Source organism: Ascaphus truei, chromosome 7 (genome assembly GCF_040206685.1).
Source record: "Ascaphus truei isolate aAscTru1 chromosome 7, aAscTru1.hap1, whole genome shotgun sequence".
Taxonomy (NCBI): domain Eukaryota; kingdom Metazoa; phylum Chordata; class Amphibia; order Anura; family Ascaphidae; genus Ascaphus; species Ascaphus truei.
Genome location: NC_134489.1, coordinates 52,098,370 through 52,111,662, shown reverse-complemented (window position 1 = coordinate 52,111,662; position 13,293 = coordinate 52,098,370). Strand labels below are relative to the sequence as shown.

General features: G+C 40.4%; 1 protein-coding gene across 8 annotated transcripts in view; it reads left to right on the top strand.

Annotated features, from left to right (window-relative positions):
• Nucleotides 1-3,530, top strand: part of PMS1 (PMS1 homolog 1, mismatch repair system component) — a 92,406-nt gene extending 88,876 nt beyond the window's left edge. For 5 of the 8 annotated variants that reach the window (XM_075608377.1, XM_075608382.1, XM_075608378.1 and 2 more), the window contains one exon: nucleotides 2,653-3,526. In XM_075608377.1, the coding sequence (XP_075464492.1) occupies nucleotides 2,653-2,817 (165 nt within the window). In that variant the 3' untranslated portion in view covers nucleotides 2,818-3,526. Of the gene's footprint in view, nucleotides 1-2,652 lie in introns of all 8 variants that reach the window. The other 3 variants (XM_075608384.1, XM_075608383.1, XM_075608376.1) reach the window with 3 other exon arrangements.
• The last annotated feature ends 9,763 nt before the right edge of the window (nucleotides 3,531-13,293 follow it).

The following is a 13,293-nucleotide window of genomic DNA, read 5'->3' as shown; positions in this document are numbered from 1 at the left end:
GATTTGGCTCAGAAGAAAAATATCCCGTCTATGGTGGTTTGTCTGGACACAGAGAGAGCATTCGATAGAATCGACTGGCCCTACCTGAGGGAGACGCTTGGGGAGTTTGGCTTGGGTGGGAGAATGATGGGCGCAATTCTCGCTCTGTACCAGGGACCGACGGCGAAGGTCAGGCACCAGGGCTTCCCATCGGGGGAATTCCTGATAAAGAGCGGCACCAGACAAGGTTGCCCCCTGTCTCCTCTCCTTTTTGCACTATGCATTGAGCCCATGGCGGCACATATCCGCCTCAGCCCAAATATAGCAGGAATCCATATCGGTGAGCAGTCACATAAAGTGGCCCTTTATGCTGATGACGTGATATTAACAATATCACAGCCCCTCACCTCTCTGCCAAATGTCTTCAGTCTGTTGGGGGAATTTAATAACATATCTGGTTTTAAAATTAATCAATCAAAGTCAGAAGCCCTAAATATAAACCTGCCTAAGGTTACTGAAAAATGAATTGCTGTAAACTTTAACTTTAAATGGCAAGCCTCCTTTATTAAATACCTAGGGGTTAATATTGAAAACACTATAGCGCACTATACAAGGAAAATTACCCCAGACTAATACGGACCCTGAAGGAGGATCTCAGGCTTTGGTCAGGATACGGAATATCCTTGATCGGTAGGATCCAGAGTATAAAAATGAATCTCCCCGGAATCCTGTACCTGTTCCAGACCCTCCCGATTCAAGTAGTCAGGGATGACATCCTCCGGCTGCTATCCGCTATGGTAAAGTTCGTCTGGGGTAATAAAACGCCACGGATTAAAACTAGCATGCTTATTAGGCCCACACCTAGAGTGGGGTTAGCGGTACCTTGCTTGTTATCGTATTTCAGAGCGGCCCAATTATCTGAAATTACCCAGTGGCACACACACCCAAGCCTAAGGCGTTGGGTAGAACTGGAAAAAGAATGCTGTGCCCCGGTGGCATTTCAGGACTTAATTTGGCTATCAAAAAAGGTTTATAAGACCGTAAGTGACCCTCTATCCGCGATGGGCAGCTCGTTGGCGGTTTTGGAGACTAGCAGATACAAATATGCCCTTACGAGGCAGCATTCCTTGATGACCCCGATTTTGGGAAACCCTGATTTCGCTCCGGGCCTGCAGTGTAAGGATTTTACCATTTGGAAGCAGAAAGGCCTCACCAGGCTTCTGCACTTGGAGGGACGAATTTCAATAAAATCTTTTGAACAAATTACATCGGAAATAGAGATGCCAAACTCAGAATTCTTTAGATACCTCTAGTTAAGAGCGTTCTATACTAAATTCCCAAAACGCCCCAGGCGAACAAATTTTGAGCAGCTCTGTTCCAGAGGGACGGACACAAAGGGACTTATCTCTGGTATATATAGGGAGGTGGTCTGTCCTGCAAAAGAAGACGATAAGAAACTTAGTTACAAGACCAGGTGGGAGGCGGACTTAGGGGAGACTGTAGAAGACGAGGACTGGGACTCCATAGTATTAGCAACATCAAAGAGTTCTATAGTTCTACCACTTTAAAGGAGAATGCGTATAAGGTCCTGTTGAGATGGTATCTGACCCCGAAAAGATTGTCTGTTTGTCAAAGGTTACCCCCCATTGTGTCCAAAACAATGTGGAGAACAGGCAGACTTGTTGCACATGCTGTGGAGTTGCACCAAAGTGGTCCCAATTTGGGAAGACATTGGGAATTGGCTGCAGAGAATTCTCGGTCTCGCGGTCCCTTTGGACCCCTGGTTGTTTCTGCTGGGCAGACGCACCCCGGGGTTAAAAGGATTGCACATTTTGCAACAGCTCTGAGGTGCGAAATCGCAGCATTGTGGAAGCAACCTGAGTTACCCAACATCCCTAAAATCAGGAATAGAATTTGGTTTGTTTTCCGGATGGAGCAGTTAACGAGTCTGGTTAAAAATGTGGGCGCCGTGGCTGGCCCAAACAGATATCCCAGGGGTAGATGCCTCCAATATTCTTCTCTGATAGATTAAAACGCATTCTCTTGTGATGGGGTGCGATAGGTGAGAGACAGGGATAGGACTGACAGGGTCGTCAGTGAGCAAACCTCATTGAAAAGTCAGGGGTCACTACATGAGATCTTTTCCTGATTATCAAAGGCAGTGGAGCCGATCAGAGAACCTGAGCTTTCCTGGACTGCACGTGCCCCCCCCCCCCTGCCCCCTTTCAGTGTTTGTGTCTGTGGTCTTGTTAGTCAGTTAGTCTGCCCGGTATGTCTAGTACGGTTAATCTACTAAAAACTTGAGTCGATGTGGTTACTTTATAATATGACAATGTGTTGTTAGATTCCTATATGATTGTACCACACACTCAATAAAAACATTTTGGTTGAAAAAAAAAAAAAAAAAAAAAAAAAAAAATGTAACATACTTCTGTACAAAATGCTGTGTATAGTCCTTTTTTATTACCAATCTAATATTGAATATCTGTTTTTACTGTAGGTAGGTTGACAAAAGCTGCCCTGAGCCCTGAAAATGAAGTATTCCATTTATTAAATGGTCATGTAAAATATATACGCAATGCTGTATGTTTGTCAGAGTTTGTATTACTAAAAGTAGTAGTAGTACTGTAGCTTCTTACAGAGTATTTGATCAGTGTGTCCCTCTGCCTGCAGGGAGAAGCAGTGCGTTTGTCACGCCAGCTACCCTTGCACCTGTCAAAAGAAGATGTTTGTGACACCATGCGCAGAATGAAACAGCAGCTTGGCAGCGAGAAGAAAGGATGCCTCCATGGGCGTCCATTTTTTCATCATTTGATAGATATTCCCGAAACTGGTTAAAATACCGTCATTAATGCGTGGTGGGCATTTTCGCTGTATGTGGAGCAATTGTTAATGAAAAACTACATTGCTATGATGGTTCTATGGACTGAGGGAGGGAGAGTATATCTACTGTACTGTTATTGAATAAAAACTCACTTTTTAAAAAATATATAAACATTTCAGTGGTCCATGTCCATTAGAAATTGGTCCATTAGAAAGTGGTCCATGTCCATTAGAAATTGCCAAAATACCAGTGTGCTTCAAAAAGAAATGTTTTCTAAATACTGATGTAGACAACCTTGACTCTACATTAGAAAAAACAAAGACAAAAATTAACATCAAAAGTACTGTATCCCCATCTAGCTGTGACTCACAATGAATTTAACTTTACAATATACACTCACAAGCAAGAAGCTTGGCATTCGGAATTTAAGAAAATACATATATTTAAATGATGAACTGAAATGAGACAAATTATATTTACCACTATTTACTATTTAACTTTCATCATTATATTTTGTTCTGTGGTGTGATGTTAATTTTGGCACACATTGAGAAAATAAACAATGGTATCTTTCATTAAGATTTCATTTTTAATATGTTACCAAACCATTGACTCCTAATTTATCCATCATGTAAGATTCACAGACTCTCCACGTTTTGGTGAGATGTTTGTTTTAAATACACACCCTTCTACAGTAGGTTTAATTCTAGCTTCTGCTACATAATCTGTGTGATTTTACCGCAGTAACTTGGATATGTATTGAAAATGGTGCACCAAACACGGAGCAAATATTTGCATTTTAGTCAATTTGCAAGCAGCGATGTATAAATATTTTAATACTTGCTTCTTACATTGGATACAAAGTGAATGAGGGAGGAGGGGGAGAGAGAATGAGGGAGGAGGGGGGAGAAAGAATAAGGGCGAGGGAGAGAGAATGAGTGGTGGGGGGAGACAGAAAATGAGGGTGAGAGAATGAGATGGGGGCGGTCGAAGGCAAAAGGTAACCACAATAACGATGTATAAACGTATTGGGAATAAGAATACTCTTTATATCATCTGGACCATTCTTGTCTGATCTATTTAGGTATACATGTAGGTAACCCCAAAACAACTATGTATACACACATTTCATCTATTAAATGTTCGATCCTACTAGTTGATATGATCGCTAGTTATTTGTCCAAGGATATGCCAAGTCCGAGTGTCCATTGGAACATCACTACTTAAATATCACTAACGGAAACTTTTGCTATCTCTTCCTTCTAACAAAGGGAAACCTTGTCATGAACTATCACTACTCACCCTGAGAACAAAGGGGTTAACTGGGTAGGGACTCACTCAGTTGACTCACCTACAAATACCGGCATTAGCGATGATGAATCCCATAGACTGATGCCTTGAGAAAGCGTATCCAATTACCCGAAATGTACGTCAGCATGTTAGATGCCATCTGATGACGTCATTAGAGAGGGCAATTACTGGTGTGCCATCAGTGACACCATATACTAGGAAACAAACAAATCAATATAAGCCCTCTAAAAAGCGCTGACCTACACACTGTGAAATTAAAGGTGATTATATCAAAAAATATATCAACCATATACTAGGTATAAACCATATACTAGGGATTGCTGGCAGTCTCGCTATTTCTTCGTCGCTAATGGGGTCTGAGCAATCTCCTGATGGTGCAGCTGCACCTCACGCTCACAAACCAGTTGTCACACTTCAGCTCACCCACTATGGGTTTGATTCCAAACACGGAATGCACGCCTGTGATCTAAGGCTACCGGTATCCTGATACGGTTACACTATAGCTGCGATATACTAAACTACTCAGTCTTTCAAGGCATTATATAGCTAGATAATAGAAATGCTTAATTATACATAGACTTTGCAGCTCGATACAGACAATTAAGGCACCATATGTCTATCTACCTGCACGTTGTTAAATGCCGGACTACTAAAGCGGGCAATAGGCACTTTAGCCACCAGTTTACAGCCTTATCTAGGTAGCCAAAAACATCAATACAGTGAAGTTACTATATATCACTTACTAAAGACATGATGGATGTTATGTAGCCATCATAAATACGTTGATCCTAGCTGTACAATCATAGACAATATCTACAGTATAGACTTCGTAATTGTAACCACCGTGGCATAATAATATCAGCTGGTTAATTGCTGGTGCAATCAACCCCCCACAGCTCTGTGAAATAGCCTGTTCTGAGACAGGAAGAAGGATTCCTTAGTCTCACAAGTGGGGCTGAACCAACCAAGGAAGGACAGACAGAGAGTTCCCTAGTCCACAACTGGGCTGACCTGGGGAACAAACAGATGTCTTGAGCTGCAAAGAGACTGCACGCTGACACAGGGGACAATAGTTCTAAGCCTGGATCCTGACATTGCTTTGGCACACAAGGGTGCGGACACCAGGAGAACAGAGAAACCTTCCCCTACAGCTACAAGAAACAGATAAGACTTTCTTATGGGACTTTTTATATATCTGTTTATATGTGTATATATTTTGGGTTGGTAAATAGCTTAGCTAACCACCCAGTTAGGGAGGGCTGGACTTTATGTGTAGATAGTCTCCAAAGCGGAGATAGGTTTTTGTTTGTCTTATTTTCATATGTTTTGCTGTGTTAAAGGGACAGGTGCAATAAAGCATAATTTAAGTTTCACTTTAAACAGTCTCCATTGCATACCTCTGCACACGTCCTCTTACAGGGCCCCATTGCTGGGGGAAGATCATCCTCACCTCATAAATCTACTGATAAGACACTCCAAAGAAGAGCAAATGGGCCAGAGTTACATATGGCAAAAGAGCTAAGGTTTGAGAATGTTCTTGAACTATATAATTGAGATTCTCTCAATAGATGATTCATTGATTTTGATATATAGGTTCTTTTGACTACTTGGTGACACGCAGGTGCCCCAAGCTCCTCAGCTAACGGGGTTATGAACAAAAGACTTGCATGTGCTGACTACAGAAGACGACACTACCTACCTGAACAGATGTAAGATGCAATGGAGGGTTGACAGGACATCTGATGGGAGCTTGCCGACTTGTGTGGCAGACTGATTATCCTACCATGGACATGAGTCCCTCACTGTTTACCTGATAATTATATCCTTTTCTAAATACATCCAATTTCCTTCAAGATATGTCAGAACGACTGTAAATGTAAATGTTTGCTCTTCTAAGAGTAGAAAAAAATTAGCGCAAGCGTCATAGCGTAACTCGGTTAAAAACAATTGAATAAAATGACAACAAAAAAAAAGCACAACGACCTGCACTCACAAGGGGAGCAAGAACACTCGCATGTCAGAGAGAATAAACCTCTGCTGCAACAGACATCCCGCTATGGTTAAGATGGAGATCTGCAGCGGCACATCAAGCGGAAGGTCAGTGTATACTGTAGCCACACTGAAGGTCAATCCAGACCGTGACAGATGTTCCGTGTACAATTTCCACAAGAAAATTTGAAAATGCTGTTCCTCCGGGTTTGGAGCCGGAAAATACTGCCTCTCGCAACAAACTCTAACTCCACATCAGCTTGTGCATGGGTGCCTGTGCACTTCCCTACGCGTTTCGTCACCTGCGTGACTTCATATGGGGAATGATTAGATAGTCCGTAGTAGGGGTTTAAATGTTTCTTTTCTATCTGATCCTGATTATCTACTTATACATTTTATATATACTTCTAACGCTGATTTTTTACATTATAGTCACTTCACCAGATGTCTGTCATATTTATAAATAAGCACAAGCAAATCTTTCTAAACTGTATGTCAGATTCACTTATCCTTCAGGAGTAGCAACAATCAATATCAGTGGCAAGAAAACATTTGGGAACCCCTTAGGATTTTCACATATTTCAAACCTAAAATGTTATTAGATTTTAATCTAAGTCCTAATAATAGATAGAGATAAGCTGATCAAACAAATGACACAAAAACATGATACTTTTTCAACATTTATTTATCCACAAATGATTCAACATTCTATATCCACATGTGAAAAAGTATGTGAACCTAGATTCAGTAGTTGGTGGCACCCCCTTGAGCAGCAATGACTTCAACTAAGTGTTTCCTGTAACTGCTGGTCAGTCTCTCACATCGGTTTTGATGAATTTTGGCCCATTCCTCCTTACGGAACTGCTTCAACTCAGTGACATTTGAAGGCTTCCATGTATGGACAGCTCGCTTCAGGTCCTGCCACAACATTTCAATGAGGTTTAGGTCCATACTTTGACTAGGACATTCTAAAATGTCTTCTTCTGTAGGCATTCTTTTGTAGATCTGTTTGTATGTTTAGGATCATTGTCTTACTGCGTGACCAACTTTCGCTTCAGCTTCAGCTCACGGACGCGTGACCTTACATTCTCTTCTAGAATCTTCTGATACAATGCAGAATTCATGGTTGTGTCAATGATGGCAAGAGGTCCAGGTCCTGAGGCAGCAAAGCAGCCCCAAACCATCACACTCCCATCACCATGCTTTACGGTTTGGGTGAGGTTCCTCTGTTCGAATGCAGTTTGGTTCTTGCAAAAAATAAAGTTTCTCATTGAGGCCAAAAAGTTCTACCTTTGATTTGTCTATCCAGAGACCATTGTTCCAAAAGTCTTGTGGAGCATCAGTGTATTTTTTAGCCAACTTCATATGGGCAGCAATGTTATTTTTAGAGAGCATTAGTTTCCTCCTGGCTATCATTCCATGAACACCATTCTTGTTCAGCCTTTTTCTATTAGTTGTCATGAACACTCACATTAGCCAAGGCGAAAGTGGCCTGCAAATCCTTGGATGTTACTCTGAGGTTCTTTGTGACTTCCTGCATGGTTTGCCGGTTTGTTCTTGGGGAGATTTTGGTAGATAATCACTCCTGGGTAGAGTGACTGTGGTCTTCAACTTTCTCCATTTGTAGACGGTCTGATGTGATTGAATGTGTTAATATAAACCCTATTAGATATATAAGAAAATACTGGTTTTGATTCAAGGTTACCATGGAAAAACTATGTAATTTTTGTAATAATCATTGGGGTTCACAACCTTTTTCTCACCACTGTAGTTATATTTCTCTTTTTCAGCTCCCTAACCACTCTTACTAATGCTATCACAAAAGGTGTCTTTTGGAAGAGCCACAGCTGTACACGCATATGGTGTGTGTGTGCAGCTGTGAGCCTCTCTTTATGGCCCTTTTGAGATTGTATAGGTCATTCTAGAGGGTGACTCTGTTATACATTATGATTAGGTTCAATGTTAACTTAAAACATATTTGAAATATCTAGAATATTTAATGTTGCAAATGCATTTTAAGCTTTTTATTTGTTATGTAACTATGGAAGTTCAGCTATAGTTTGCCTCCCTCTTCTCCCTCTCTTCATTCCTCTTCCCCACCCTCCCTATACGTTCGTCTTCTCCTCCCTCTCTACCATCCGTTCCTCTCTCCCTCTATGGATTAACAATGCTAGTATAAGTATTGTTACTCCACCATTTACTCAAGAACACGGTACTCAAGATATATCACACTGCCTTTGATATTCTTTTTAAGTATGACAGGCAATAATAATGATAATGCAGAGTATCCTTCTTTATGCTGTTGAAAGACAAGACAATTTGACAACAGCACAAGCGATCTACCTTGAGTAGCTGCTGTCTGTAATCTGTTTAAGCAGTAAATATAAAGCTAAAACAGCAGCTTACTTTTAAAACTATATTCTATATTATTGTGTGTATATTTAGAACAAAGCTGTGTATTAGGTTAATAATATAAGCTCAGATTTCACTAAGATTTTGAATATATCGGCACGTCTGTGTGAGGTCTCACGTGCAAGGACTGCATTATTCTGTGCAGGCCATCGCTAGACAGCTACTGACGACACCACCTGACCTTCCAAGACCTATAAGAAGGCACCTCTCCCTGCCATCTGATCTGCACAACATCTTTGCTAGTTAGAGTAAAGTTGTGCTGGTCCCCTGCTGCAGTACCTAGAACTTCCTAAACTCTTTGTAAATCCTGGTCCTTATTTTGATCTGTCAGACTACTCTATGCCTGCTGTTTGGCCTGACCCCGGTCCGTCCAACTACTTTCCTGCCTGCCACCTGCCCTGGCCTTGGATCGCCTGACTACCCCTTCTGCCTTTGCTTGCAGAACTCTCTGCTGACCTTCACATCCAGACCCCAGGCTCCTGCTATCTGTGACAACCCCAGGCGAATCTGCACTACAGACTCTCCCCGTAGATTTCCCCTTGAAATCCTGATAGTCTGCTGCATGGTATTTCTGCTAAGCCGTCTTTTTCCAAATACAATGTCACTGTCCATTGACCCTTTCTAATTTGCCAGCAGCATGATGAATTGCTTTGTTACCGATATCCAAAAACAAAAAAACTAGGATGGTGCATTCCTTTAAGTATTTATAGTGCTAGTATTAGTGCTAAGTAGCAAAGTGAAACATAACATGTCCAATCAAACGTATTATAGACACTAGATGAACAAAGTGCATTAAACTCAATGAATGTGATGAAAAGTGAATAGTGAAAACAACCTTTCTAATGCTGTTATAAGTATAAATAAATAGGAGTCCTCCACTCAACCTTATACAAAAGAACGGTTCCCAGCTTCTTCAAAATGCAATGATTTCAGAATCATAGTTACTATATGCCCAGATTCATAGCAGTCTTCTAATTGTGCTGAATAATTTGGAAACCTGCAGTATGATCATTTGAAATATTTAATAATATCTCTTCAGCACCAGCATTATATATTAAGAATGGTAAGGGGCCGCATTTACTTCTCCAGAAAACGCAATTTGAGTCTCTACAGATAGCGTAGGTCCTTGAAAATAGCAACTAATCACCTCATCTTACCAACAGAAGCCATTTTGAGATGCAATGCTTCATACAAAACCACAGAAAATAACCAATGCCAATTTAGTTCTACCCTAAATAAAAATGGGACCCACAGTTGGTTGAGGGTTTATACATATGATGTTATATATGTTTAGTGTGATGGTTAATTATGTCTTTTGTTTGAAAAAATTGTAATACATAAGGCAGCACGTAATTGTATTTTTAGACATTGTCTGCTGCGATTCGGTGTTCTGGTTTGCATATCTCGGTGGTTGAGCAACATTTTCCTACATTAACTTTACTAATATAGTTCTCTGTATTAAAAATGACTGTCTACTCCATACATCTTCGTATTAAGAAGTTATGGTGACAAAGGTTTTTCCCGTTATGGCTTTGTTCATATTTCTTGTATATCTTATTTCTTTTTTCCTAGAGGGGATTGTTGTGGAAAAGGATGGAAAACCCGTGAGCTTGAGTTGCAACTAATACAGCTCACATGCTGTTGCTGTGCTCACCTACTCTCGCCACGTCAGTGCTGCGGATCTTCCCAAGTAACCTAAAATACAAATATTTATAATAATGCTAAAGGTACAAATGAAAGAACCTATGTGCACTCACTACTGACCAATTGAGGGCTGTACAAATTCAATCCTAGGGTATACAATCCCTATATAGCCACTCACTAGTAATCCTAAAAATAATTTATTGAACATGAATACAATAATACAAACAAATTCTGGGTAAAATAACGGAGAAATTGCAACAGTGGAGATAACTATATCATCACATAATCTCGTTAATGCTATGTGTCAAACCTGTTACAGATATAGTAAGAGCTGTTGCCCCTCTAGAGAGAGAAACGTTAGTCTCCAATGTGTAGTGTCCCTGGAGAGACGGATCTAACACACGTGACTCCAAATTGCCACACTAAGCGAGAATCTAATAAGTGGTGCTGTTGGCAAAAATGAAATCATATCGCTAGTGTAACCATATCCGAATGGGTTGTAAATGATGCGCCCCTCATGGAGTACTTAGAAAGTGTGTGCAAAAATGTTACCACCGCTAGCAGATACTGAATGTGTCAAAGTAACTAATAGCAGACACACACTGTTCCTATGCTACAGCTACAAACAGTCAGCAAAATGAGCTAGTTACAACCTGATGAGTGAAGACAGGTAATGTATTCTAGGGTGTAATAATGCTCGATGTACTGTTGTGTATTATATGTAGCCGACGGGGTACTGCAATGCTAAGATACCTCAATAACCACTGCTAATCTGTAATAGAGTAGCGTGACTGTTCATACAGAGTTAGTTTGTGAATAACTATCACAGTGCAGTGTCTACAGTCAGGTTCGTGGCACGCCGGTATTCCGTCCAATCCCTAACATGTGAGTATATTAGGGTAAACCTTGCGACCACAAGATAGGCTCGCTAAACGCATGCACATAAAGACAAATACGACCTGACAGGTAGGCACAAGCATGGTGCATTCAGGCGTAGTCTCTCTCAATCCTCCACAGTAGCGCTCCCTACGGTGACGTCATAAAAACCGACGTACATTTCACGCCTTACTGGGCACTTTGTTAAGGTATAGGGAGTGATAAGGAATCAGTCCCTTAGCCTTATATGCGCATTGTAGGGGTGTGTAAAAGCTCCGTGACCAATCACGGAGATGACAAGCAGTAATTGATATGGCAGCATAGCCCACTATTTTAGTTTCTCAGTCATTACTGATGGGAAACCGTCAGATCCTATTAACCGGTCAATAATAAGTTATGTAAATCCCTGCCTATGTGTATAAGGTCTGGGATCAGTCAATCCAGATTGAATACATTGTTGAGATAAAGAAATTATTTTCTACACTAATTATAGCACGTTAAAATTGGTGTTGAACGCAAATGGCTCACGGCCATGAGCCACGTAAGTGTTACAAGGGTACATCTATGAATGGAACCAGGATGTCAACACATGTGGGGTGTACACTGGCTGGGTACCAGTGTGCCGTAACGTCAATGTTCTGATGGTATAGTTACAAAGTAAGATTCAAAATATAAAGCAACCCATATAGATAATCATTAACAGGTCAGAGCTATTACAAAGGGAGGGAAAATAATATGGGTTCATAGATGATGAAAATGAATGTCGATTCACATATTATGTAGAGGTGTAGGACTGTATGAATTTAAGTGGGTCCGTCTCTAAGAGTCAAAACGGATCCGGGGGAGTAGAAGACTCCACTGTATCCCTGGATCCCCAAAGGATCCCTCATTAATGTGTACACTCACAGATAGCCTGATGTAAAGAAGGGTAGCTCATTGTTAAATAGGGACACAGGAGATGCAAGGTAGGTCACAGGTATAAACAGGCTTATAAAAACGATGAATATATATAGCCCTTATTGAGACCGCCTGGTTAGCGCTAGATAGTAAAACATTTCATATTGTGGTATTGGCTATATGAACCTCCAAGTGTAAGTAACATATACAACCTGCTCTCTGATATAAGTATTTCTTCCAACACCCGCAGTCTCTCTCACGTGTGATGCCACCGTCATGGCATTGGTAAAAGGTCCCAACGTACGTTTTGTGCGTACACTTCGTCAGGGGTGGAGGAAGCTAATGCACTAGCGATTTAAATGTCTGCACTACCTATCCAAAGATATTGGTGAGCTACTTTATCAGCTGAATTTATGTTGATATGATCTAACAGCATTTAATTGGTGGCAGGCTGTGGTTTGACTCTCCGCATTTGGATTGGATCAACCAATTAAGATTACAACACTAGGAGTTTAATGCATTGATATATTTATCAGTACAGGTTCCAGCTGCATGTTACATCATGGCTCAATCCCACAATTTATGTCCATGGCTGTTTTGATAACATACACGTAATATTGATGCCTCACAGATATTCCTATCTCTGAGGAGAACTACCACAATAGGAATATGGTTCCGTTAGAGCATTATTAAGATTACTTACCTATCTGGGCAAAGTCAGCACCCGCTTTACAGTCTCTCCACTGGGGATTTTATTACACTGTAAATAATTATATCACTTAACGACGACATTTGTGTGAAATAAAACGTTATTGTTTTTATGTTAGCAGTGGTACATATGAGAATTATTATACTATAATTGACATTCTCTATGTGGGAATATCTGTATTCTCTGAGATTATTATATCTCTAATATCATTAATGTACTTAGAGTGTGAGATCTTCATCTCACTGTTTGGTTTATGCAACAATTTATTTGTCCTTTTGCACCAAAGTTATTACTAACAATATTATTGGCACAAGGGAATGAGCGGTCTGTCCACATTTTAGTTTAGGGACTATCTCTTCCCAGAACAATGTTAGATGTGATTATTGCTGTAATTGATAAAAAAAGGGTAAAGATGCTCGTAATTGTGTCAGTTATAGGCCTATTTCAATACTTAATCGATTTGCTAACAATTTGGATAACATTTTAAAATCTAAATTAAGTGTAGTACTCATTAATCAATATCAACCAAACTGTGTTTATTCCAGGGAGACAAACAACTAACAGCACAAGAATAATATTTAATAGGTGTGATATAAACAAGGTTCTATCTATGCATTTTGTCCCTTGATAATGAAAAAGCATTTGAGCAAAT